This window comes from Meles meles, chromosome 12 (assembly GCF_922984935.1).
Source record: "Meles meles chromosome 12, mMelMel3.1 paternal haplotype, whole genome shotgun sequence".
NCBI lineage: Eukaryota > Metazoa > Chordata > Mammalia > Carnivora > Mustelidae > Meles > Meles meles.
Window position 1 is genome coordinate 14,953,126 of NC_060077.1, and position 27,886 is coordinate 14,981,011.

General features: G+C 43.0%; 2 protein-coding genes across 3 annotated transcripts in view; both read left to right on the forward strand.

Annotated features, from left to right (window-relative positions):
* Positions 1-56: 56 nt before the first annotated feature.
* GTF2H3 (general transcription factor IIH subunit 3) lies at positions 57-23,080 on the forward strand. Its single transcript, XM_046026020.1, has 13 exons — positions 57-118; positions 2,299-2,378; positions 8,723-8,829; positions 10,216-10,382; positions 12,934-12,996; positions 13,867-13,896; positions 14,037-14,065; positions 16,397-16,471; positions 17,367-17,420; positions 20,491-20,559; positions 21,156-21,291; positions 21,409-21,445; positions 21,544-23,080. Exons 1-13 carry the CDS (start codon positions 106-108, stop codon positions 21,611-21,613), a joined length of 930 nt encoding a protein of 309 aa, XP_045881976.1. The 5' UTR covers positions 57-105; the 3' UTR covers positions 21,614-23,080.
* A 2,735-nt stretch (positions 23,081-25,815) lies between these two features.
* The window catches only part of TCTN2 (tectonic family member 2), a 28,187-nt gene continuing 26,116 nt past the window's right edge, over positions 25,816-27,886 (forward strand). Inside the window, exons 1-2 of one of the 2 annotated variants that reach the window (XM_046026015.1) lie at positions 25,816-25,904; positions 27,769-27,876. In XM_046026015.1, coding sequence (XP_045881971.1) covers positions 25,877-25,904; positions 27,769-27,876 — 136 coding nt within the window. In that variant the 5' untranslated portion in view covers positions 25,816-25,876. Of the gene's footprint in view, positions 25,905-27,448; positions 27,641-27,768; positions 27,877-27,886 lie in introns of those variants that run through there. The other variant, XM_046026014.1, reaches the window with a different exon arrangement.

Sequence of the window (27,886 nt, forward strand, 5' to 3'; positions counted from 1 at the left end):
GGGCCAAGCGGCCTGTAGGTCACTCGGCCGCGCCGGAAGTTGGGGCGCGCAGGCTGCGGGAGGCGCGCTTGACGGCTCCCTGTACGTTGGGGGATCCTGGCAGCCATGGTGTCAGACGGTGAGGGGTGTGCGGGGAGGGACCCCGACCCCGGGACTGGGCGGTTTGAGCTTGGGCAGGACCACCCGGCTGGAGCGTTACTGGGGGGCTGGGCAGTCTTTTTGGTCTTTAGAGGAGTAGCAAATACGTTCATTTATTCAGGAAATAGTTTTGAATGGCTTCCTGTGTGCCAGGCGTTGTTTTATGCGCTGGGAATACAGCAGAGAACATGGCAGTCAGGGGCCTTCGTCAGTCTAGTGGGCGAGGCAGACAATAGGCAAACAAATAAGAATAATTTCGGAGGGTGACAAGAGCTGTGAAGACACTATACTGGGATGCTGCAGTACGTGTGATTAGGGGATGATCATGGAGGAGCTACGTTAGAGGAGTCCAGGTATGGAAGGGGAGTCTTGAATGACTCTGCAAAGGCCATGTGGCAAGTTGAGCCACTACATTACACTAAAACAGAAATGGGGACTTGAGGGTAGAAGAAGGTGGAGAGACCTTCATTCGTACTTTAAACTACCAGTTATAGAGTCTGATGCCTTTTTTTTTTTTTTTTTTAAAGAATATATTTATTTGAGAGAGAGTGCTTGCACAGGAGTGGGGTGGGGGACCAGGGAGAGGGAGAAGCAGACACCCGGCTGAGGAGGGACCCTGACTCCAGGCTCCATCCCAGGACCTTGAGATCATGACCTGAACTAAAGGCAGATGCTTAACCAACTGAGCCACCCAGGCACCCTGAGTCTGATGTCTTAAAGGAAGAAAAAAGAGACCAGGGTGGTGGGAGTGAAGTGAGCTAGAGTGACGAGAGCAGAAGTGTAAGCCGATGCTTGGCTCTTGTGGGCCATGATAAAGAGGTTGAACTTTGTTTTTAAGTGTAATATGAAACCATGGTAGGGTCTTAAGCAAATAATTTCTACAGTCTACTTCATAATTTTATTTTATTTTATTTGACAGAGAGAGCATGAGCAGGGAGGAGGGGCACAGGCAGAGGGAGAAGCAGGCTCCCCGCTGAGCAGGGAGCCCAATGCCAGGCTTGATCCCAGGACTCTGGGATCATGACCTGAGTCTAAGGCAGACACTTAACTGACTGAGTCACCAGGCGCCCCATGATTTATAATTTTAAAAGGTCACTTTGGCTGCTGTGTAGAAAAGGGAACAAGAGTGGAAATAGGGCGTCTAACTGTCTATGCTTATCTTTTTCAATCTATACCACCATCCTGTGAGAGAGGGAGGCCTGGCATGGCCCATGTCTACAAATTGTGGGGTAGAGACCCAAAGAAGGACATTCACTAGGCAGTGCATGGGTATAGAAACTCATCTCTCCTGTGAGGAGACACTGTCTTTTTCCAGGCCTCTGGGTAGTAGCAAGGAGTGAGTAGTAGCAAGCCCTGAGAGATGTGGGATGGGGCCTCATGGAAAATAAGACCAAAGGATTGTAGGCTTGTGGGTAGAGGAGTGAAGGCCTATGAAAGACACAGTTATTAAGTGCTTTTTCTGTGCTAGGCTTTTTTGTGTGTGTGATTTGCACATATTATTTCATCCCAGGATTAGCAAAAATCCTCATTCTTTAAGGAGTCCACAGTTTAGTGAACCAGCTTTAGCAGAACTGGCAAGAGAGATCAGAAACACAGCTAACTCTAAAATGAGATAATGAGTACTAAGTGTCATTAAAAGAGGGTCAGAAGTGGACAGTGGGGTATTGAAAGGCCACAGTCTTTACGGTCAGGCAGATCTGTCTTGCAGCAGGGAGTTTTGCTACTTGTTAGCACGCCATGTGTCTTCGAGCAAGCTCCTTTCATCTGCAAAATAGGAGTGCGGTATAGCCTAATTGTCTGAGATAATGTGGGTTATGAGATACGTTTTTGTTTAGTATACCACTAAGAGAGATGTGCTGCCAGTCTTAGCTATAAGATACCATCCTGATTTTAGCAACTGCTAAATGTTAAAAGAAAAAAAAAGGAGAGTGGCCATGTCGTAATTGATGGAAGGTGGCAGTAAAATATATAATCCAATATATTGGATTATGGGATTACATATGCCCCTGGCTGATGCAGAGGAGGCTGACATTCGGGTTCTCCTCAGGTGGGGAACCAGGACCTGTTGGAAGACCTGGGGAGGGTCTTTACAAATTGGGATTGTTGGCTTGGATACACTTTCATGAGGCTAATGTGTTTATCCTGTGTTAATATTTTCAGAAGATGAATTGAATCTTCTAGTTATCGTAGTTGATACCAACCCGATTTGGTGGGGAAAGCAAGCATTAAAGGAATCTCAGGTAAGATTGCTTGAGGAGGCCTATGGAAAATTCTGGTTCAAATGTGTTTGTATTGCTTTTTAAAAAATCAGCTTTTTTTAAAAAAAGATTTTATTTATCTATTTGACAGAGAGAGAGCAAGCACAAGCCGGGGGAGTGGCTGGCGGAGGGACAGGGAGAAGCAGGCTCCCCGTGGAGCAGGGAGACCAATGTGGGGCTCAATCCCAGGACCCTGAGATCATGACCTGAGCTGAAGGCAGCCGCTTAACCGACTGAGCCACCCAGGTGTCCCAAAAAAATCAGCTTTATTAAGGCATATTTTACATATCATGAAATCCATCCATTGTAGTGTACAATTCAATGCTTTTTTAGTGAAAATCAGAAAAAAACGTGACTATCACTGCAGTTTCATTTTAGAACATTTCTGTCACCCTAGAAAGTTCCCTTATGCCTGTTCAGTCAACTGCTTCTACCCCCTAGTTGCAGGCAACCACTGATCTGCTTTCCACCTCTATAGTGTCTTTTCAGGACATTTAATATAGTCCATGCAACATGTAGTCCTTTATTTTTTTATTTTTTTTTTTAAAGATTTTTATTTTATTTATTTGACAGAGATCACAAGTAGGCAGAGAGGCAGGCAGAGAGAGAGAGAGAGAGAGGGAAGCAGGGTCCCTGTTGAGCAGAGAGCCCTATGCGGGGCTTGATCCCAGGACCCTGAGATCATGACCTGAGCTGAAGTCAGAGGCTTTAACCCACTGAGCCACCCAGATGCCCCCAATATGTAGTCCTTTAAAAAAAGTTATTTTGAAATGTTTTATTATGAAATAATTACAGGCTCCTGGGAAATTGTTTAAAAAAAATGGTAACAGGGGTCCCATGCACCCTTGCTGCAGCTTCTCCCAGTGGTAGCATCTCGGGTACCTAGAGGACAATAACGAAACAAGAAAATTGACATCAGTACACTCTTGAGGCGGTACTCCGATCACAGCAGTTTCACCTGCACTCGTGTGTACGCGTGGTTCTGCGCTGTCTTATCATGAGTATAGATTTGTGTAACCACCAAACCACCACCACAGTCAAAACAGAACCGTTCCAACATTCCCAGGAGCTCTCTAGTGCTCCCTTTATAGATGCTGTCCCTTTGTAGTCAGTCCCTGGTCCCGAGCCACGGTGGATACTGATCTCCTACTCTTCTCCAGCACTTTAGTTCTGTAAATAGGTCATAAAGTGTTTTCGAGATTTTTTTTTCCCCCCTCAACAGAACTCCCTTGATCGTTTTCGGCCGGTCCATTTAGCAAAGTTTGTCCTTTCTGTTGCGGGGTGGTGTTCCATGGCATGAGGTAACACAGTTTGTCTCGTTGCTCACCTGGGAAAGCTCTCCATTTGGGTTGTTTTCTTCAGTTGTTGGCTGTTACATCAAAAGCTGCCCTGAGAATTTGTACAGAGGTTGTCGTGTGGGTAGATGTTTTCATTTCTGTGGGATAAGCGTCCAGGATCGCAACTGCTAGAATGTAGGGTAATCGTGTGTTTGGTTTTATAAGAAACTGCTACACTGTTTTCTAGAATGGATTTACATTCCCACCAGCAAAGTGTGAGAGATGCAGTTCTCTCCCTCCCCTCACCAGCATTCGATGCTGACATGTGTTTGTACTAACTGTTTTCATAGCTTAGTAATGATCTCTTAATGTGAATCTCAGTGGCATTTCCTCAGTAGCTGGCAATGTTGCACAGCTTCTCGTAGGCTTATTGGCCATACAGATAAGCCTCCTGAGATGTGTTTGCGTGTCATGTATCCATTGTTTGGTTGGATTGTTGGGTTATGTTTAACTATTGAGTTTTGAGATTCTTTTATGTATTCAAGAGATAAGCCCTTTTTCAGATATCAGATGCTGAGAAAATACCAGTATTTTCTCCCAGTCTTTAGCTTGTCTTTTCATCCTCTTCTGGTGATCTTTCACAGAGCAGGAAGTCTTTTTAATTTTGATCAAGTCCAGTTTCCTGATATTTAAAAAATACAGCCTGTGCTTTTGGTGCTTTGAGTTCTCAAGCTTGTCTGGGTCACAAAGATTTTTGCCAGTGTCATCTGTGAAAAGTTTTATGTTTAAATCCACAATCCAGGGATGCCTGGCTGACTCAGTCAGTAGAGCCTGTGACTCTTGGTCTCAGGGTTATGAGTTTGAGCCCCACGTTGGGTATAGAGATTACTTAAAAATAAAATCTTTAAAAAATTCCACAATCTATTTTGAATTAATATTTTAAAAAGATTTTATTTGTTTATTTTTAGAGAGAAAGAGAGATCACATGCAGGTATAGGGACAGAAGGAGAGAGAGAGAGTCTTAAGCAGACTTTCTGCTGAGTGCAGTACCTGACGTGGGCCTTGATTTCATGACCCCGAGATCATGACCAAGAGTCGGCGGCTCATCTGACTGTACCACCCAGGTGCCCCCATTTTGATTTAACTTTTTAATAGGCTGTGACCTTTAGATTGAGGTTTATTATCTTGTCTATGAATAATCTAATTGCTCCGGCACCATTTTTGGAAAGATTACTCTTTCTCTACCGAATGGCTTTTGCAGCCTTGTCAAAAGCCACTTGGGTATAGATGTGTGGGTTTATTTCTGGGTGCTGTTTCTCTTCCCTTGATCCATCGTGTGTCTCTTCATCAACCAGTACCACAGAGCCTTGACTACGATAGCAAGATAGTAAGTCTTGGGCTCCAGCAGGCTATTTCGTCCCACATTATTCTTCTTCCTCAAAGTTGTTTTTTTTTTAGCTATTCTTGTTCCTTTGCCTTTCCATATAAATTTTAGAATGAGCTTGTCTATGTCTATGAAAGATCTCGTTGGAATCTTTTTTTTTTTTTTTTTTTAAGATTTTATTTGTTTGACAGACAAACAGTGAGAGAGGGAACACAAGCAGGGGAAGTGGGAGAGGGAGAAGCAGGCTCCCCACTGAGCAGGGAGCCCAATGCGGGGCTTGATCCCAGGACCCTGTGATTATGACCTGAGCCGAAGGCAGATGCTTAAGGACTGAGTCACCCAGGCGCCCTTCTTGTTGGAATCTTGATAGGAATTATGTTAAACCTGTTTATCAGTTTGAGGATATACTCTACATAGTCCTGCTAGGTCTTAATTATGTTAGGTCTTCCAGTCTACAGATAGAGTACATCTCTCTATTTACTTAGATCTTGATTTCTTTCGTTTTTTTTTTTTTTTTTTATCTTGATTTCTTTCATTAGTGTTTTATGTATTTAAAAAATATTTTTAAAAATAGATTTTACTTATTTATTTGACACAGAGAGAGGGGGAGAGAGCACAAGCAGGGGGAGCAGCAGGAAGAAGAAGGAGAAGCAGGCTCCCTGCTGAGCAAGGAGTCCGAAGTAGGACTCTATCCCAGGACCCTGGGATCATGACCCCAGCTGAAGGCAGATGCTTAACCTACTGAGCCACCCAGCACCCTAGCATTTTATATATATATATATATATTTTTTTAAAGATTTTATTTATTTATTTGACAGAGCAAGAGAGGGAGAGAGAGAGAGTACAGTCCACGGAGAGGCAGAGGGAGAGGGAGAAGCAGGCTTCCCGCTGAGCAGGGGACCCTGAGATCATGACTTGAGCCGAAGGCAGACGCTTAACCTATTACGCCACCCAGGGGCCCCATGTTTTACACTTTTTATCAGAAAAGGCCTGTACAGAGATGCTTGGGTGATACAGTTCTCCAGTGAAGTCATCTGAGCCTGGAGTTTGCATTTTGGGGAAGTTTGAAACTATGAATTAATTTTTTTAATAGTCACTAAACTATTTGAATGATATTTTTCATATTGGACAAGTTTTGGTTATAGGTAGTATTTTGATGTTTTTTTTTCCACTTAGTGTAATATTTTTGAGGTTTATCAATGTTGTGGCGTGTATTGGTGGTTCCTCTTTATTACTGAGTAGTATTTTATTGTATGGATGTACTTCTTACCTATTCATGGACATCTGGATTGTTTCTGCTGATTATTCTCAAACAAGTCTTTGTGTGGACATATGTTTGCGTTTCTCTCGAGTAGATGCCAGTGAGTTGAATTGCCCGGTCACATGGTAGGTTTAGATTTAACTCGAAGATGCTGCCAGACTTAACAAGTGGGGCCACCATCTTCCATTCCCTTGAGCAGTGTGTGAGAGTTCCAGCACCTTCACTTCCTTGCCAACCCCTGTCTGTTTTGTTGGAGTCATTCTAGTAAGTAGGTAGTGGCATCTCATTGTGGTTTTAATTTGCATTTCTTTAAGGACATTATAGATATAGATTATATACATCTATTTATATAATGTATGTAATACATGGTTATAAGCTGTCCTTGTATTTTCTTAGTTGAAGTGCATATTCAGTTCTTATACCCAACTTAAAATTGTGTTGTTTGTTTTCTTATTACTGAGTTGTAAGAACTCTTTATATATTCTGGATACAAACCTTTTTTCAAATATATGATTTACAAATATTTTCTCCTGGTCTATGACTTTGTGGTTTGTCTCTTCAATTTCTTGATGGTGTCTTTCTTAAAATCAAGGGGTGCCTGGCCAGCTTAGTCGGTAGAGCATGCAACTATTGATCTTGGGATCGTGAGTACAAGCCACACATTAGGTGTAGATCCTACTTAAAAAAAAATACAGGGGCGCCTGGGTGGCTCAGTGGGTTAAGCCTCTGCCATCAGCTCAGGTCATGATCTTGGGGTCCCGGGATCGAGCCCCGCATCAGGCTCTCTGCTCAGCAGGTAACCTGCTTCCCTTCCTCTCTCTCTGCCTGCCTCTGTGCCTACTAGTGATCACTTTCCGTCAAATAAATAAATAAAATCTTTAAAAAAAATACAAAAGAAAAGTCAAAATTAAAATTAGCTTTATCAAGAGGGGCGCCTGGGTGACTCAGTGGGTTAAGGCCTCTGCCTTCGGCTGGGGTCATGGTCTCAGGGTCCTGGGATCGAGCCCCGCATCGGGCTCTCTGCTCCGTGGGGAGCCTGCTTCCTCCTCTCTCTCTGCCTGCCTCTCTGCCTACTTGTGATCTCTGTCAAATAAATAAATAAAATCTTACAATAAAATAAAATTAGCTTTATCAAGAGAAAATTGACATGCAGTGCTCAGCACATATTTGAAGTATTTGGTTTGATATGTTTTCGTATATGTGTACATTCGTGAAGTTATCACCATATTCAAAATTATGAACTTATAAATCTTTCACCCCCAGAAGTTTCTTCATGTTTCTTTATAATTTATCCTACTCCCTTCTCTTTGCTTGTCACCACCCCCAGGCAACCACTGATCTGTTTTGTTATTTTAGATTAGTTTGCATTTTCAGGAATTTTATATAATTGAAATATATATATATATATATATATATAATTTTATATAAATGGAATCAAACAGTACATAGTGGGATTACTTTTGGTCTGGTTTCCTTACTTAGCATAATTATTTTGAGATTTGTCCATGTTGTTACAGTATAGCCACCTATATCTTTTAATAGTATTAGTACTTGTCAGAATGTAAGCTCCACAAAAGAAGGGATCTTTGCCTGACACATAATAGGAGCTTAACATACTTAGTGAATGAATTGAAAACTTACACAAATCATCAGTTTAATCAGTATGTGTTAATCATCTACTTCGTACATACTAGGTTTGTTAGTAATTTTATCACAGAATATGTGACGTGTTTGCTTTTCTTAAATGTTTGCTGAAAATACTTGTGGAATAATGCACTGATGTAGAAATCATCTCACATAAGGGAAAGTAGAAAATTAGTTTTCAGGTGTTTTGCTTATGGCTTTGGAGAAGGGAGCGCCTCAGCATATTTTTAGCAGTGAATAAAATTTAAATGAAATCTTTTTTTAAAAAAGATTTTATTTATTTATTTGACAGAGATAGATCACAAGTAGGCAGAGAGGCAGGCAGAGAGAGGGAGAGGGAAGCAGGCTCCCCGCTGAGTGGAGAGCCCGATGCGGGACTCGATCCCAGGACCCTGAGATCATGACCTGAGCCAAAGACAGCGGCTTAACCCACTGAGCCACCCAGGCGCCCTAAATGAAATCTTTATCAAGACCCAACCTAGTGGGGGCGCCTGGGTGGCTCAGTGGGTTAAGCCGCTGCCTTCGGCTCAGGTCATGATCTCAGGGTCCTGGGATCGAGTCCCGCATCGGGCTCTCTGCTCAGCGGGGAGCCTGCTTCCCTCTCTCTCTCTCTGCCTGCCTCTCTATCTACTTGTGATCTCTCTCTGTCAAATAAATAAATAAAAAATCTTTAAAAAAAAAAAAAAAAAAAAAAAAAAGACCCAACCTAGTTATTTGGATAGCTACTTTACCTTTTCTAATGTTTTCTGTTTTTCAACAGTTTACTCTATCAAAATGCATAGATGCTGTGATGGTGCTGGGAAATTCTCATTTATTCATGAATCGTTCCAACAAACTTGCTGTGATAGCGAGTCACATTCAAGAAAGGTACGACCATAGTGATTCCTCTACCTATCTGGTGTTTAACATTTGTGAGGTTTTTGTGCCAGTCAGCATGTACTACTCTTCCTTTTCTGTGTTGCAGAATTTTTTTTAAATATAGCATTGAACAAGACTAGCAGCCTGAGGAATCACTATACGTAGATTTTGACAGAAATGGACATTGGAAGACTCATTAGCTGGTATCTAATAGACTTGCATCATGGGCCCATTTAACTTACGGGGGTTCACCCATCCTTTCTAGGCAAATACCAGGGAGAATTATCCAGCAAGGGGGCAGCTCCTATTACTGTTCTTTGCGTGAGTCTGCCCCGGGTGGGGGCAGGCGAAACGGGAGGTGTGATTCTGCTTTCTTTCCTCGAGTTGTGGGCTCTGCGTGCTTCTCAGGGTGTAATGTTTCACTGCCCTCCGTGTGATTCTGGTGTTTACGGATCAGGGTTTTTCTTGTTAATTGGGTTTAAACCCAAGCCAACTACTCCATCTGGTGCTCAGCCACGGAAGCAGTGACCTTTTCTAAGACGGGTGTAAACACCCGCTGCAGTATGGGGTAGAGTCTCTTAAGGGCGGGTGCATAGGAGTGCAGCTCAAAAGGGACCAGGTATAGGCTACATATTTTCACTGCATTTCCTTTTCATGTATGCACTGACATAGAATCATACTTCCCATGTAAGACACGGCTCTTCTATGTCTTGATTAAATGTCACATCCTGGTAGAAGTGACTCTTGTGTACCCGCGTATTTCATATAAGGTCGGTGGATAGTTCTCAAATTTCTTATTTCTTAGGGCTGTTCTCTTTGGTGTGTTGAAGGAACCTGTGGGCCACCCACTAAGTGCTCCCGCTCCCATGATCACCATGCAGTTTTCTCAGAGTTGAATGAAAACAATGATTCTGATTTGATTAAGATATCAAAAGAAAAACTATGAGAAGCAAAGTTCTCCAGTGTTTAGAAGAATCAAATACGGGTTTTTACAGGATTACTATAAAAATCAGGGAGCACTAGGAGAATCTTTTAGGGATGTACCTCAAATAATAAACCAGTCATAAATGAGAATTTGGTTATGACTTCCTTCCCAGTTGGCATCTGAGAAAGTAGAATGAGAATCACCCCGAAGCATTTCAAGAGGCTGAGACCCAGCACACATGCCTTATTTCCTCTCATTTGTGAGCAAACAGTGGGATCATTAAAACAGTCTCTGGGGGTGGACCTCATGTTTGCCAGCTTGCCTGTTTTATACACTTGTTAAAAATGAAACTTATTACAGAATCTTGTGAGTCAGAATTGCTGTGGTTGGTTGTTTACTGAATTTCATCTGGATGTTGAGTGAGGACAGAGTCCTGGTATAACCTGGTGTTTTTTTCCCCACTGTTTCAGTCGATTCTTGTATCCTGGAAAGAATGGCAGACTTGGAGACTTTTTTGGGGACCCCGGCAACCCTTCTTCTGAGTTCAGCCCGTCAGGGAGCAAGGACGGGAAGTATGAGTTATTCACAGCAGCAAATGAAGTTATTGCCGAAGAGATTAAGGATCTCATGACCAAGAGTAATGGCTTTCTCTGTTATCGTTATCTTACAGTTGCAGTTGAACGTGGAGGTCCTTGAGGCTTTAAGTCCGGAGAGTTGGGTTTCTTGGGAGTATTTACTTGTGTTCTCTCTCTTTTCTTTTGTAAAATCCTTTTCCTCAAAGCCTGTGCCTTGTTTGTGTGACCTTGCCAGCATCTCACACTGTCCGCCAGCCTCTACTTCTTGAAACCTACTCTTACCCTTTAAGGATATTCTTTTGACTTGTTTTTCCTCTCTTTTTGGACCATTCTTCCATTTTTTATTTTTTCCTTCATCTTGTCCCTTAAAAAATAGGTTTGTTAATTCTGCACATTATTTTCTTATTTTTTCTTCCTCTGTATGTTTCCATCCACTCTTGTCTTTAGTTATCAATTCTCTGCGAAGACTTCCCAGTCTTTATGATCTCGAATCCAGCCTTTCTTTCAGCAAACGTCTCCATGTGGGTGTCGCACAGTGTGGTTGACTCGCCCCAGACCAGTTTCCTTACCTTTCCCTCCCAGCTACACCACCATCTCCGCTCCCAGTTTCTGCCACGCCCATCCACCTACTTTTTCAAATTCAACGCTTTCATTTTTGAGCCCCCTCTCTGCTCACATTCAACATCTAAGCAGCTGTGATACCCTTTTAGCTAGTACCATCAAAATCTGCCCCCTTTTATCGCATCTAGCTCAGGCCCAGCCCCGTTGGAAATTTGGGCTGGATCATTCTTTGTTGTGGCCACTGTGTGGTGCTTTGGAGGACACTTAGCAGCATCCCTGGCCTAGACCCAGTAGGTGTCATAACATCCCTCCGTTGTGGCCTCCAAATATATCTCAGACATCGGCGCATATCTCCTGTTGGGCACAGGTGCCCAGGTGGAGAGCTGCTGCTCTGGGTCATTCTAACAGCTTCGGCCTGCTGGCTACTGTCTGTGCCCCTTCAGGTCTTCTACAGTTAATCCTCCTAAAAGCCAGAGCTGCTGTTTCCTGGCTTAAAGGCTGCTACTGGTCCCCTGTTGTCTGTAGCCTGTGGTTCTTAACCTGTAGCTGGTGTCAGAGAGACAGACAGAAAGTAGGTTAGTGGTTTCTGAGGGCGGGGGAGGAGTGACTGGAATGGACCCAAGTGATCTTTTGGGGTAAAGGAAATGCTTTAAAACTGGGTTGTAGTAATCATTTACAGCTCTCTAAATTTGCTTAAAAAAACAAACAAACAAACAAACAAAAAAAAAACCACATTGAAGTGTTTACTTAAAAGGAGTGAATTTTATGATTTGTCAATTACACCCAGTAAAGCTGGTAAGAATTCCCTGGAGGGCTTGTTAAAACAAAATGCTGGATCCTACCCTGCAGTTTCTGATTCCGCAGGTCTAGAGTGGTCCCAAGAATCTGTGTTTCTGCTAAGTTTCCAGGTGATGCTCTTATACCTGATTCTAGAATCACACTTTGAGAACCCCGGGCCTCCAGGGTAAAGTCCAACTTCTCAGTGTGGTGCTCAAGACCTTTCCCGAGTCTGACCTCACCCATGGGTGGAGGTGGCTTGCTCCTGGACCTGCTGCAGGCCCGGTTCATCTCGGATGTTAGTCTGAGCTCTCCACCCTCTTGAGAGACTTGACTTTTTTCACTCAAGGCTTCAAACAAGTTTCCAACTTTGTCTCTGCTTGCCGCAGCCAAGGGGGCACATGCTGCCCCCTTTCTACTAGCAGGGCGACTCTCTGAGGGGCATGAGACAGAGGGGTGGTGGGAAGGAGGGCAGAGAGTCTCAGAGCAGGCAGTTGCACGTGACCTTTTGCACCACTTAGATCGTTAACAAACCTGAACCTTTCCAGAAAACACCAGGATATTTTTTCCTATGGTAGAATATACATACCGTAGGGCGCACCTGACTGGCTCAGTCAGTGGAACATGTGACTCTTGATCTCGGGGTTGTGAGTTCGAGCCTCACAGTGGGTACAGAGGTTACTTAAAAATAAAACCTTTTTTGAAAAGAGAATATACCTGACATAAAATTTACCATTCAGCCATTTTATTTTTATTTTTTTTATTTAGGTTTTTAAAATTTATTTGTCAGAGAGAGAGCGAGCGCGTGCTCACTGGCAGACAGAGTGGCAGGCAGAGGTAGAGAGAGAAGGGGGCTCCACTCTGAGCAGGGAGCCCGATGTGGGATTCGATCCCGGGATACCGGGATCATGACCTGAGCCGAAGGCAGCCGCTTAACCAACTGAGCCACCCAGGCGTCCCAACCATTCAGTCATTTTAAAATGTGCAGTGCAGTGGCAATAAGTACATTCACACTGTGTATAAACATCACAGCTGTCCATTCGCAGATTATCCCAAACTGAAACTTTGTACTCCCTCAGCCCCTGACCACAAGATATTTTAAATTGAGACAGTGTTGAAAATTGCTTATTTAAGCATTACTGAGAACGGATTGCTGTCTGTTTTTAAGTATCAGCTGATTTTATTCTCAAAGAAGAATGCTTTGGTTTGAAAATGGTTTTAGTTCAAGAAAACCTAAGCGTTCTCTTTAATTTTCTTTTTTTAAATTATTTGCAGGTGACATAAAGGGTCAACATACAGAAACTCTGCTGGCAGGATCCCTCGCCAAAGCTCTTTGCTGTATCCTTGGTGTTCGAGTCATTTAGAAGGTGTCTTCCGAATATCTTAACTTGTGATAATTTTTAGAACCTTGGGTGTCCATATTAAGGAAAGGCATGAGTATTCTAAAGTGGGTAATCAAAAAACAATTTATCTTGGCTTTGGAATATTTTTAAGATAAGCTGTAAAAACTTGAAATGTAAAAGAAAGTAAACTGTTTTCTCTAGTATGTCCTGCTCACAAAACATTCTTCAGGATGCTTGTAACTTGCTTTGACAAATTGGGGAGGGTGTGTGTGTCTTTTCTACCTTCCTTAAGTTAGGAGCGTGTGTTCAGTATTTACAAAAGTTGTTCACTGCTCCTGAGGGTTAATAAATGAGTGGTTTCTCCCAAGGCCCATAGCTTATTTGCACTTAACATAGAGTTAGCAACACTGTCCCTAGCATGTTGATGTTGTCTGTTGGTGTGATGTTCTCCCAGTCTTTAAAGAAAAAAAAAAAAAGGTTTATTTACTTGGGAGAGAGCAGAGAGAGAGAGACAGACAGGGAGAAGCAGGCTCCTTGCTGAGCAAAGAGCCTGATGTTTGTTATCTGGCTTGTGGACTTACTGGTCATCACAGTATTCTAGGATGTGGTAGGTGATCGCAGGGTAAATCATGGTGATTTTAATTTTCTGGGACAGAGATCAGGTTTTGGTTACAAAGCTCAGTTGATTGCAGTTGGTAAGTGGAAACACCCAAGTAGTCTTGTGTGTTTATCATGGGAAATAGAGCATTTCTTTTTTCAGCTAGGTGGATGGATTTATTTAAAATTTGAGGTTATTTTCTGTTCACTGTAAATATTTTTGAAATTAAATAATATTTTAAAATTCCTTAATGCTAAAAAAAATTAGACATTCATAGAATGAACAAGGAGGTGAAAGGTAAGAGTATGGTTTTTTGTGAGATGTGGAATCCGTATTTTACTGCTATAATTTTGGTGGACTCTTTAAAAATGTTGGTTATAAAACCTTATGTTTACTAAGATTCACTTAAATTGTAATCTTTCTTTATTTCTTTATAGATAATCAGGAAATGAAATCAAGGATTTTGGTAAGATTAAAAAAATCAGCACTATATTTATACACCACCTATATTGAATTAGAAAGCATAATGGCATAAAAGCATAAAACGTAAGACCCATTTATAATAAATATGAATATCCAAAATAAATTAACAAGCAATGTGTAAAATTGATTTCGATGAAAAACTGAAATTCTGAGAGACATAAGAGAATTGAAGGAATGGAGAGTCGTATTTTATTCTTGGATATCGGTTTTTCCAAAGTTAAACTATAAATTCAATACAATCTCAGAATTTTTTTTAAAAGATTTTATTTAGAGAGTGCATGTCACGGGTCGGGGGGTGCAGAGGAAGAGGGAATCTGAAGCCGACTCCTCGCCAAGTGCTTTAAGAAATCCAACAGTAAGGGGCGCCGGGCTGGCTCACTCGGTAGAGTCTTGATCTCATGTTGGGTGTGGAGATTACTTAAAATCTTTAAAAAAATCAGTTTATCTGGGAGAAAAAATCAAGAATAGCCAGGTGCTTTCTGAAAGAGAATAATAAGCAGGAACTTGCTGTTAGACCTTAAAACACATTGCAGAGCTGCAGGAACAGTGCTTCTGGTGCAGTAGTAGCCCGAGTAAATGGGAAAGGCGAGGCTCCAGAAATAGAATCAGGTCCACAGAGGAGTTTGGCTTGTAGAAAGGAAGCACTTAAGTTAGTGGGAAGAAAGTGAATTATTCAGTTAAAGGGGCTGGGCCAACTGGTTGACCATTTGGGGGAAAACAAAATTAAATCTCATTGCTCACACCTAAATAATTCTAGTAAAGGTCAGACATGTAAGTTCAAATCATAAAAGCGCTGGAAGAAAGTACCTGTTTATTTTATTTAATTTTTTTTTTTTTTTAAAAGTCTTTTTTTTTTTTTTTTTTAAGATTTATTTATTTATTTGACAGAGAGAAATCACAAGAGAGGCAGGCAGAGAGAGAGGAAGGGAAGCAGGCTCTCCGCTGAGCAGAGAGCCCAATGTGGGACTCGATCCCAGGACTCTGAGATCATGACCCGAGCTGAAGGCAGCAGCTTAACCCACTGAGCCACCCAGGCGCCCAGAAAGTACCTGTTTATAATCGCAGGTTGGGAAGGACCTTGCTGAGCGTGATGTGAAGCTTAAGACCTCAAGAAAGTCAACCCCCTAAAACAAGGATGAAAGAAAAGCTATTAGGAAAAGTGTTTTCAGCATCGCTACCTGACAGAGGATTAACATAATAGTTCTAAAATGTTTTTTATCTTCTTCATTTATTTTTTTCAGTGGGCTTCACACTGGGCCTGGAGCCCAACTCAGGGCTTTAACTCATGACCCTGAAATCAAGACCTGAGCTGAGACCAAGAGTCTGACACTTGACTGAGCCATCCAGGCACCCCGACCTTATCAATTAAACTTTAAAAGTTAAGGTTTACTTTGAAATATGTAGAAAACAAGCAGCCTGCAATAGAAGAAATGCAAGTGGCCAGTTAGCATTTGAAAATACATGGAGCCTTACCAGTGAGCAAAGAACTAGAAGCATCCGGTAACAGGCTTTGCATTGTCTGCTTCTTGCTCAGCCCAAATGGGCACTTCCCCGCGTCGGTGGCAGGCTTGGGGGTGGGTTTTTCTCTTGCATTGCCAGTGGGAGGGTAAATCGGTACAACATTTTTTTGAGTCGTGTTTGGTAGCCTGTAGCAGGATGAAAGGTGTGTATATTTTAGCAACCCCCCTGATTATTTTAGGAGCTATTCAGAGAGTTGTGTACAGCATATACGAGAGTGTTCCCCAGAGCATTGTCTAAAACAGGACTGGAAGCTGCTTCAGTGTCCTCTATAGAGAACTGGTTCAGCAGCGGAGTCTATGAAGTTAGAACAAAGGATGACGTACATCCAAATTCACTGATACAAGATTCACCCCCCACCCCCGCCCCTACCCCCTGTGGCACCAAGATGCAGATTGCAGGGCTGTCTGGCTGGCTCAGTGGGTAGAGCATGTGACTCTTGATCTCAGGGTTGTGAGTTCGAGCCCCGTGTTGGGTACAGAGTTTATTTAAAAAAAAAAAAAATTAAAAGCAGTTTGCAGAGCACTAGGTAATCATCCCAGGCCACGTGCACATGCTGCCTCTGTGTGTATGGGGGTGGGGTGGGGGGGCATGCATGTGCCCATGTAGGTGCTGTGTGGAACTGTTAACCAGGGACTGTCTATCTCTTGGAGGGTAGGTCATTTTACACTGCACCTATGCACCTATTTATTTAACCATGGTGACTAGGCAGGCAGATTAGACAAGCTGCATTGGTTGTGTTCGCAGTGAGAAGTCGGATATGCCCGCAAGGTATTCACGCGGATGTGATTTTTAGGTGATTAAGGCTGCAGAAGACAGCGCGCTACAGTATATGAACTTCATGAATGTCATCTTCGCAGCACAGAAGCAGGTGAATGGGGAGCATCTATTTTTTTTTTTTTTTTTTTTAGTTTTGATTTAAATTCCAGCATAGTTAACACACAGTGTTCTGTTAGTGTCACGTGTGCCACACTGTGATTCAGCACTCCCCATCGTCACCCGGTGCTCCTTGTGACAGGTGCACTCCTTAATCCCCACCACCTGTGTCCTCCACCTCCCCCTCCTCTGGTGACCATCAGTGTGTTCTCTGTAGTTAAGAGTCTGTTTCTTGGGTCGCCTCTCTCTTCTTCCCCCTGTCCCTTGGGAGCATTCTTTTTAGAAAATATTTATTTCATAATGAGTTTTGTTTTTTGAATGACCTACACAAATATTTTGACTAAATGGCCTTATCAGTGGATAAAAGAATATGGAATTCATATATTGTACTAGTCATTACTCCGTTTTGGGTCCTAGATCCCATGAATGTTATGGGTCCCCAGAAAAAAGTACACTGAAACACAGTTTTGCATATAGTTTCATGATATTCGTGTAACCCTGTTTAGCCCATCCTTGGACCTCAGGCTAAGAATCCCAGATTTACAGTTGGCTGCGTACCTTGCCTCTGTTCCTCTCTTTGCTTTAGGGAGGTCTTACCAAGATTTGATAGTTTTACTTTGCAAAGACCATGGGCTTTGGGGACAGGAAGATTGGGGTGACAGCACTGCTCTCCCCGCCCCCCAAGCTCTGTGACCACAGCCTGGCCGAGACCTAGGTGTTTCAGCTGCAAAATACAGATCAAATACCTGCCTTGCAGAGTTATTCCACTGTTCTAAGAATAGTCTAAAAAAAAGTCTAGCACTTCGTAGGTTCCCAGTGTAATTTTTATTTTTATTTTTATTATTCTATATTTTTATTATTTTATAATGTTTCTGGAATGTTCATTTCAGAATATTTTGATCGATGCCTGTGTTTTAGACTCGGATTCAGGACTCCTCCAACAGGTACGTGTTCCGTGGAAGTGTGGTATTGGTGGTCAGGGGAGCCTGGTGTGTTCTCTTAGTTGTCAAATGCCTGTCACCAGCCTCCGCACAGTTTTCGGAATTAGGCTGTGAGATGCTCTCAGTTAGAGCACTAACATCTCTCTGGTCCTTATTTTATTTTTTTAGTGAAGTACACTCGACACACAGTGTCACATTAGTTTCAGGTGTACAGCTCTTGGGATCCTTCAACATTTTTATTTACATTTTATGTAATGATTGATTCTGTAAAAGTGAGTCACATATTGAAATGAATTCAGGCAATATAGGAAATTATTTTTTAAATGGGTGCAAAAAAAAAAAACAACCTTCAAATCCTATCCTCTTATAGAGTTACCGTTGCTAATAACAGCATGACACATCTCTCTGTATGGTATAGATGGAAGCATGGATCGCTAAGCAGAGAATTTTTTTTTTTTTTTAAGATTTTATTTGTTCATTTGACAGTGATCACAAATAGACAGAGAGGCAGGCAGAGAGAGAGGAAGGGAAGCAGACTCCCCGCTGAGCAGAGAGTCCGATACGGGGCTCGATCCCAAGACCCTGGGACCATGCCCCGAGCTGAAGGCAGAGGCTTGAATCCACTGAGTCACCCAGGGGCCCCATAAGCAGAGAATTTTATAAAGATGGGGTCGTACTGCAGATCTGTGCTGTCCTATGTGATAGTTGTATCGGTTGTTGAGCTCTTGCAATGAGTCTTGTCTGGATTGAGATGTGCTGTTAAGTGTAAAATACACACTGAATTTCAAAGACTTAGTATGAAGAACAAAATGGAAAATAAAGACTTTTATAGGATTACCTGTTAAGATGATAATACTTTGGATATACAGAGTTAAATAAAATGTTATTAAAATTAATTTTATATCTTTTTCCCCTTTTTTTGTGCAGATAGAAAATTTTAAGTTTCCCATATTGCCCACATTATATTTCTGTCGGACAGCACTGTTAGATGTTGCTTTTCAGTCAAATGTATGAGACGGAAATTTAACTTAACTAAATAGGGGAAAAAAAAACAAATAAGACTGAAGAAATTGCCGAACTTTTGACAAATGTTTTTTCGACCACAAGAAATATTCTTTGCTAAAAGATCAGTTAAAAGCACAAAACTGGAAAATGCTGAGTTTAGGGTACTGCCGAGGACACAGAATGGGAAGGGGAGATATGATTAGAAAGTATTCTAGCGTCCGAGGTTCCAAATTGTCCTATTTCTTAAGCTTGATGGTAGACACATGGTGTTCATTTTATTTAAACCTACTTGAACCATACTTATATGTTATGTGTATACGCTCTTACACATATGATTATATTTCAGAATTAAAAAATTGAAAAGGTTGAATCCATTTTTTAACTGCACATTTCACTCTACACAGCGTCTGCTAACATCTAGAAGATCTTTCCTGTGCCCTGAGTTTAAATGCCAGCTCTGCCTGCCCGACCCTCAGTTGCCATGTCTGGGCCAGATGCAGGCTCTCTGCGTTCCAGACTTGCTTAGTCAGCTGCTCAGGCAGCAGCTCCTCTTGGACATCCAGCAGCGTCTCAACTTGAACATGTCGGAAACAGAACTCCTGGTTTTTGCCACGCTGCCTCCCGGGGGCCTCCCCATCTCAGCAATGGCAGCTCAGTTCACCAGCCCCCAAGCCAAAATCCTGACTCTGCCGTGTTTCTTCTCTTCCTCTCCTTTCCATCCCATTAGCAAATCCTTTTGATTTGATCTTTGGAATCACCCCTGAATCCCACCATGTCTTCTCCTTCCTTGCTACCACTCAAGTGGAAGATTGTAGTATCTGTTAACTGGTCTGTTTCTACGCTTACCCCTCACACCAATGTCCATTCTCAACAAGGCAGGCAGAACGAAGCTTTCAAAATGGAAATCAGATCTTGTCACTCACCTGCTTAAAACCCTCCCATGGCATCCCCTCACACACAGACTGAATCCCAGAGTTCTGCCATGGCTGTCTGTACTCCCTCCACGATACAGTTTCTGGGTATCTCCTTTTCCCATGGAATCTCTGTACTCTGGCCACACTGGGCTCTTCACTATTGCTTTAAAACTACAGGCCCACCGCCGCTGAGGGTGTCTGCATCAAGCTGTTCCCTCTGCTTGTAAGGCTTCTCTGTAGGTATTTTGTATGGTCTACTCCCTGCCCTTGTTTGCGTCTCTGCTTCTGCTTCTCTTCTCAGAGAAGCCTTCCCTGAGCATCTAGGGTCACTCCACGTCCCTTTACCCAACTTCATTTTTCTTTATGCACGTGATCATAGCCTGTGACAGTATTTCTGCATTTACTCGACTGATTGACTCACCATCTTCCCTCCACTTGCACCGAAGTGTCCATCAGTCGATGAATGGACTTACACAAATCGTGGTGTAACCATAAGATAGAATACTGTTTGGCCATAAAAAGGAATGAAGTACTGATTTTGCCACAATGTGGATAAATCTTGGAAACATGATGCTGAGGGAAAATTGTATGAGTCCATTTGTACGAAATGTCCAGAATAGGCAAATCCAGAGAGATAGAAAGTAGGTCGCTGGTAGCCTCGGAGTAGGAGGTTGAGAGTAACTGCTAATAGGTGTGCGGCTTCCTTTTGGGGTGAGGAAATGTTCTGGAACTGGACTGTGGTGGCAGCACAGCTCTGAAGACAGTGAAAAGTAGTGAAGCACACACTTTAAAGGGTGAATTTTATGGCCTCAGGGTGATCTCAAAGCTGTTGTTAAAAATAGAATGAAAATGAGTAAACGTGGCTAGAATAAAAATTTCGTCAGTAGAAAACACAGGACCAAGGACATGTACTGTCCTCCACTAAGGTCTTCAAAGGGGGAAAGCGTGTGGGCCTGTGGGAAAAGTAGCTGAACACCTTGAGAGGTAGCGGGAAGTTTCTGGTCCTCACATACCTTTGGGAAAGCATGCCCTTTTGATGGGCTCCGTCATATCCCCTTTCCTCCGGAGACCCGAAGAATGGCTTGAGATTGACATCCATCTGGAAAAGCTAAGCGAGTGCCAGTTTGGCAGAGAGCCCTTTGGATGTCTTGCAGGCTTGTGACATCACGGGGGGACTGTACCTGAAGGTGCCTCAGATGCCTTCCCTTCTGCAGTATCTACTGGTAAGGGACCGTCAGCAGGGCCCTAACACCTTGCGTCTGGGTGAGCCCCTGTCTCCTGGGGAATGAAGGAGAACGATGGTGATGCTAGTAAGTGGGAGAAGGAGTAGACGGGTGGCCCAGGGGTTTTGAAGCTAGAAGGGGACACCTCGGGTCATCTGCGAAGGCAGCTGTATGCAGACAATAGTGGCTGCTTTGGGGAGGTGCTCTGTACCTGCCGACAGAATAAAGAAGCATTTCTTGGTAGACTTTTTTTTTTTTTTTTAAGGATTTTATTTATTTATTTGACAGACAGAGATCACAAGTAGGCAGAGAGAGAGGAAGGGAAGCAGGCTCTCCGCTGAGCAGAGAGCCCGATGCGGGGCTTGATCCCAGGATCCTGGGATCATGACCTGAGCCAAAGGCAGAGGCTTTAACCCACTGAGTCACCCAGGTGCCCCTCTTGGTAGACTTTTAAGGAAAATCCCAATTTATTATTCTCTTTAGTGTTCATTGGTTAATATCTGATACTCGTATTCTAACTTCCGGTTATATTCCCTCATGTTTTCAATAACATTTCTTTGCCTCTTTTTTTTTTTTTTTTTTTTTTTTGTTAACAGTGGGTTTTTCTTCCTGATCAAGATCAAAGATCTCAGTTAATCCTCCCTCCTCCAGTCCATGTGGACTACCGGGCAGCTTGCTTCTGTCATCGAAATCTCATTGAAATTGGCTATGTCTGTTCTGTGTGCTTGTCAAGTAAGTTCAAGTACTTAGTTTTTCTGTGTTTGGGGAGGGGTGCAGAAAATAAGTCAGCTGTGCGTTTGTTTGTTTTTTTTCCCAACATCCTGTTTGTTTTGTGTTTCAAATTTACAGTATTCTGCAATTTCAGTCCTATCTGCACGACATGCGAGTAAGTATTCCTGGGCTGGTGTGTCTGGCCCACGGGGGGGCGGGGCGGAGGGGGGATTCAGACCCCTGAAGAGGGTCTTCCTCTCTGTGTTGTTACAGGACAGCCTTTAAGATTTCTCTGCCTCCTGTGCTGAAGGCCAAGAAAAAGAAACTGAAAGTGTCCGTGTGATCAGAAGATTCCCCACGCCCCCAGCTAATCTCTTAGAGCTTATTAAGAGAAAATTGTATGGTGGAAGCCATGTTAGGAAGCCCTGAAAAAAACACAGCGTAGTATGGGATAATTTTGAATGAAGTTTCTTAATAGGAAAGATTTCTAGACCATTATCCTCATGCTGTGCTTTTGGGGGGCCTGCTTTATTTGAGGGAGTCATTCTATGAAATCTTTTCTGATGGGTTTTTGTCCACAGAGGGAGAAGAAAGCACAAATTAGTGATTTTTTTTTTTTTTAATGGGGTGATCATTTGTCTGTCAGCCTGGCCTGATTGCAGGCTTTAGACTGTTACCTAGTCTGGGTTCTGCCTGTGAAATGCACAACCAGTGAAACTTGAGCAAAGTTTTAGCGATCGTACACTAATGGCATTAATCAAGATACACCGTCTTCCTTGAATCAACAGCTGACTTGGTGGTAGTCATGTAAATAAAATCCTTATTTTCTAAGTTAAGATTTATCTCCAGAAACTAGCAGATTTGCTTTTGCCTGACATCACTGTGTGTCTGGACATAGTCATCCATGTAATAACTGTCGCTGAGTAAATACAAAGTCTGATCTTAAGTGAATGTGGAGAAGGGGGTGTGGTACTCTGGCAGTGACCTTCCCTTCAGAGATAGTTGTGTGAAGAGCTTCTGCGTGAGAGCCGCTGTCTGGGTCCAGAGGGGGGGCCTGGTGGAGAATGGATCCTTTATGGCTCAGTATTGTCCCCCAGATGGAACTCTTTCCTTTTGTAATGAGGAAAAAAAGGAAGCATTAATGTTGGAGAACTGTTCTCTAAAATAAGTGTGATAGGTTCAAAAGAAAAATTATTTGTAATTTCAACAAGAAAAAACTTATTTTTCTATGGAACCTTGAAGTTATTAGAAGTCTTCAAATTCCAGCGCAATGTAAAAAGGATTTTCAGGAATGGTGGCTGGTTTGGTTTGTTTTTAAACGTATATTGATAAAAACAAACAAACGTAAATTGACAAAAACCCATTTGTGTAGACAATTTTGTATGTAAATAAGATTTTAATTTTTCCTTTATGCCATCTCAGAAGCTGAGTCTCGTTTAAGTAATTTGGTGTTTGGCTAGATGATTTCAGGTACATTTTGTACTTTGGATTTATAATTTTGTTAAATACACCTAGGCTTTGGTGATCACTTGGCCAATATTTGTTAATCCTTGAGTTTGAGAATCTTATTTGTCTTTTAGAAATAATATTTAATATTTCACAGCCTAACTGTGATGGAAATCACTGTTTTAATTCTAGGAAGTCATCAGATATCTGAAAGACAAATAATTCCAAAGAAGCTGGTCAGGTTCTCATTACTACTTTTTTGTTTGAGATGTTTTGTGTGCTGGCTTAATTCTGTTTTGGTTTTATTTTTAACTTGTGTTTATGGTTTATATAAATTTTTATAATAAAATAATTAAAATTTTTACATTTGCTTAAGTTCTTTTCTCTTACTGTTTATTTCATGCTAATTCACCTTACTTTCAGGTTTGTATTTTAACTAACTGGATTTGGTCAAATGTCAGTCAATTTTTTTTTTTAAAGATTTTATTTATTTTTTGACAGACAGAGATCACAAGTAGGCAGAGGCAGGCAGAGAGAGAGGGGGCGGGCTCCCTGCTAAGCAGAGGGCCCAGTGCAGGGCTCCATCCTGGGACCCTGAGATCATGAACTGAGCCAAAGGTAGAGGCTTTAACCCTCTGAGCCACCCAGGAGCCCCAAATGTCAGTCAATTTTTTATTCAATCCTGAGGAACTTTTATTTTTTTAAGTTAGCTCTATGCCCAGTGTGGGGCTTGAACTCACAAATGTAAGATCAGGAGTCACATGCTCTACTCAATGAGCCAGCCAGTTGCCCCTGAAGAACTTTAATTTCAAATCTTGCTGAAACTATATATGAAAATATTGTTACAAACTGCATAATAATAGATGGGTATAAAGTATTTAATGCAAAGTTTCTCACTGTGAAACTATAAGAAGTAAAATTTGATGTTTGTGATTTTATATTGGGAGCAAAGTTAGCAAAATTTTAAATATTTGGTATTTTCATTGGATAAAGCAAGCTAGTATAATGTATGTTTTGATGTCATAAAAGTAGGAGTTAATTTTAAAATCATGAACTTATTCTCTTATAGATAGTTATAATTATCCAATCTGCTGTTGTTCTAAAGGCAGCCCCTTGGGCTACCTTTTGTAGGTCAGTCTACAAAAAGATTCCTGCTCCCTTGCTTTTTTATTTTTTTAAAAGATTTTATTTACTTATTTGTCAGAGAGAGAGAGAGCATGAGCAGGGGGAGTGGTAGGCAGAGAGAGAAGCAGGCTCCCTGCTCAGCAAGGAGCCCAATGCGGGACTTAACCCTAACCCTGACCCAATCAACTGAACCACCCAGGCGTCCCTCCCTTGCTTTTTTAAAAAACAATTATTTTGTTTTTCAGATATTCCAAGCATGATTTGTAAGACTTAGGAATTCCTGAAAGAGTGCATGGAATGCTTCCAGCAGTAATGGAGAGGAGAGTAGATCTACCAGTGATATATTTTTTTTTTAAGATATTTATTTGACAGAGATCACAGGTAGGCAGAGAGGCAGGCAGAGAGAGAGAGGAAGGGAAGCAGGCTCCCTGCTGAGCAGAGAGCCCGATGCGGGGCTGGATCCCAAGACCCTGGGATCATGACCTGAGCCCAAGGCAGAGGCTTCAACCCACTGAGCCACCCAGGTGCCCCTACCAGTGACATTTTTATTTGAGAAGTACAGTATTTAAAAATCAGGACTTTTGGGGCACCTGGGTGGCTCAGTGGGTTGAGGCCTCTGCCTTCGGCTCAGGTCATGATCCCAGGGTCCTGGGATCGAGCCCCACGTCTGGCTCTCTGCTCCTCGGAGAGCCTGCTTCCTCCTCTCTCTGTCTGCCTCCCTGAGATCTCTCTCTCTCTCTCTCTCTCTCTGTCAAATAAATAAATAAACTCAAAAAAAAAAAAATCAGGACTTTTCATTAATAGTTGAATTGAGAGTTTATGCCTACATTTATATTAATAGAATTGGTTGCACATCATTTTTAAGAAAATATTTCTCAGTTTTAATAATGTCATTGTACCTCACAAATGCATTTTTTTTTTTTTACTTCTGAAGCATTTTTCTTTCTTTCTTTTTTTTTTAACTGTAATGCTCCAGAATTCCACAGTTCATTATACTATTGGCTAAATAGCTTAATGCAACCAAAAGAAAATAAAAGCATACTTTTAATAAGTACTATTTTTTTTCTGATTAGAACAGAAAATGATTACATGCTTTTTAAGGAAGAAAAAGTAAGTAAAACTAGGGGGAGAAAAGAGAAATACCGCTTTAATCATTCCTCTGCCCAGAACCCACCCAGAACTGGGAGGGTTGGAGAATCCTTGTAAATTACTATCTGGTACATTTCTTTCTCTTTCTCTCTTTAGATTTATTTTATTTTATTTTATTTTTTAAATACAGATTTTTTTAAAAAAGATTTTATTTACTTATTTGACAGAGATCACAAGTAGGCAGAGCATCAGGCAGAGAGAGAGGGGGAAGCAGGCTCCCCACTGAGCAGAGAGCCCAATGCGGGGCTCGATCCCAGGACCCTGGTATCATGACCTGAGCTGAAGGCAGAGGCTTAACCCACTGAGACAACCAGGCACCCCAGATTAATTTATTTTAGAGAGTGCAGGGGTGGAGGGAACAGGAGAGGGAGACAGAATCTCAAGCAGACTCCCCGCTGAGCAAGGAGACCAGCTAGGAGACCAGCAGGGGGCTTCATCCCATGACCCTAAGAGCATGGCCTGAGCTGGAACCAAGAGTTGAACTCCTGAGCGACTGAGCCACGCAGGCACCCCTGGTGCATTTCTTGACCATGGCAAGATGTTGCATCTGGAAGTATTGACAAGGTTATCTGTTGTTTGGTAAACAAAGGCCGGATTTCAATAGACCTAAAACAAAAATGTTCTTACTTTGAATGTCTGACAAACAGTATTTGCCAATATAGGAAACCGGGGTACTAACGGTGCCTCCCTGCAGTATGTGACAACATGGCAATGTTAAGGTCTTAGTGAAGTAGAACTCAGTGAGGATGAAGGTTTGTAGTACATCGAAAACACACCCACAAACACTCGTGTTTGCCTAAATTACTTTCTCATGTTTCCCCTAGATGGAGAAGCATTTTGACCCAGGGATTACAAGTAATTCAAGACAACGATTTTCCTCGCGAAAATGCTTTTTACTGTCTTGTTAGAGAATAGTAAGTAGCAGCAATGTGTGTTTGACAACCCTCCTGCTCCTATCGTTCTCCTAGGCTTTGTACCTAGGCACCAAGAGCTGCAAACACCCTGCAGTTCCCCTAGAGCTGATAGGCAGAGTGGTGGCAGGGATTTCATGCCGGTGCTAAAACTGCACAAATCCATGATTTTGCCAGAGTGTAAGAACAAAGCGGAGCTCAGTGCGAGGCATTTGTAGACCCTCAACTTTGAGATTGCTTTCAGAATGTTAGGCTTGCTCATCAGCTAACACAGCAAACATTTATTTGGCATTTGCTATTTGTCAGGCATGATGTAGACATGGATCTTTTTTTTTTTTTTAAGATTTTATTTATTTATTTATTTATTTGACAGAGACCACAAGTAGGCAGAAAGGCAGGCAGAGGGAGGGGGGGGATGCAGACTCCCTGCCGAGCAGAGAGCCCCATGTGGGGCTCGATCCCAGGACCCTGAGATCATGACCTGAGCCACCCAGGCACCCCAGACATGGATCTTCTCAGCTAACCGTCATACCACCTCTCTGAGAGCCAGCAATGAGTGAACATTTACTGAGTGCTTACTATATGCCAGGCATTGGTCTAGACTCATTAATATGGGACTTCATTGAATCCTCACACAATCCTATGGGGGAAGGGGCTATTCTCTCCCTTCTATGGATAAGGAAACTCAAGTTTGGAGAGGATAGGGGGGCTGCCGCAGGTCATCTTAGCACGGAAGGAAGGAGAAATCCCGCAGCGACCCCAGAGCCTGTGCACCTGGTCACGGAACTGTAATAAGGCGTGGAATGCTTTGAGGCTACTGACATCAGAATTAAGACACTTTGGCATCTGTCCTCACGCCGGACAAAACGTTTTGTGTTCTTTTTAAGATCTGCTTTCAGAGGGCGCCTGGGTGGCTCGGTGGGTTAAGGCCTCTGCCTTCAGCTCAGGTCATGATCTCAGGGTCTTGGGATCGAGCCCCGCATCCGGCTCTCTGCTCAACATGGAGCCTGCTTCCCTTCCCCTCTCTCTGCCTGCCTCTCTGCCTACTTGTGATTTCTGTCTGTCAGGTAAATGGATAAAATCTTAAAAAAAAAAAAAAAAATCCGCTTTTGGAGTGCTGACAGCCCTGTGCTGTAAAAACAAACCACACAAAACTCTTCAAAAAACCAGGAGGAGGATCATGAAAACAATTCAGCCGCGCTCCACAATTACAGCACTGCAGCCTCACCGCTTACTGGCCGTATCCCAAAGTCCTCATAAAAATCGAGTTTATTTAAAGGACCGTGTTTAAGAAGCCGAGGTCCGTAGGCTCGCTCCTGCTGGGTGACTGAATTAACTCTAGGCTGGGGGAACTCTTTTAGAGACGCAGACAACTTTTTCGTGATCCCTTGGGTCGAGATTCAAGGGCGCACGGCCTGTGGGCGGGGCCGGGATGCTGCGCCCGGGCCGGGGGCGGGCTCTCTCCTGCTGGCCGCCCAATCACCGCCCGCCGCTCCGCACGTCCCCGACCGATTGGTGGTTGCCATAGCTCCGCTTGGTTTGACAAGATGGCGGCGGCGGGGCGGCGGGGCGGCGCGGGCCGGGTCTTCGGGCCCTGTGCTTCCTAGCTTCCAAGGCGGGCGCGGTTCTGTGACGCGAGTCCCGCCAGGCCCCAGGGATGGGCTTGCCGCCTCCAACCCCTCTGCTCTTGGGGCTCCTCCTTCTGCTGGGCATCCTGAGGCCGCTGTGGGGGGACTTGGGTGTGTACCGCAGGGCAGAGGCCTGCAGGCTGTGGGTTGGGGATGAGGCGTTTAAGGGGCCAGACTTGGGACTCCTCCCGGTGTCCTTGCAACTAGTAAGTCCGCCCTTCCCCTTCCTTCCCGCCTAGTTTTCATTCCTGCTTTCATTCGCATGACCGGCCCCGCGGTCAGTGCGTCCCTGGTGGGAGGCACCGAAGATGTGACCGTGTCCCTGACCCTGCTGCAGGACAAGGAAGGTAAAACGTC

Excerpts from the sequence above, each read along its gene's own strand:
- GTF2H3 (XM_046026020.1), top strand. Across the intron at positions 14,066-16,396 it reads AAATGAAATCAAGGATTTTG|GTGATTAAGGCTGCAGAAGA; the intron begins GTAAGATTAAAA and ends TGTGATTTTTAG. Across the intron at positions 17,421-20,490 it reads ATTCAGGACTCCTCCAACAG|GCTTGTGACATCACGGGGGG; the intron begins GTACGTGTTCCG and ends GATGTCTTGCAG.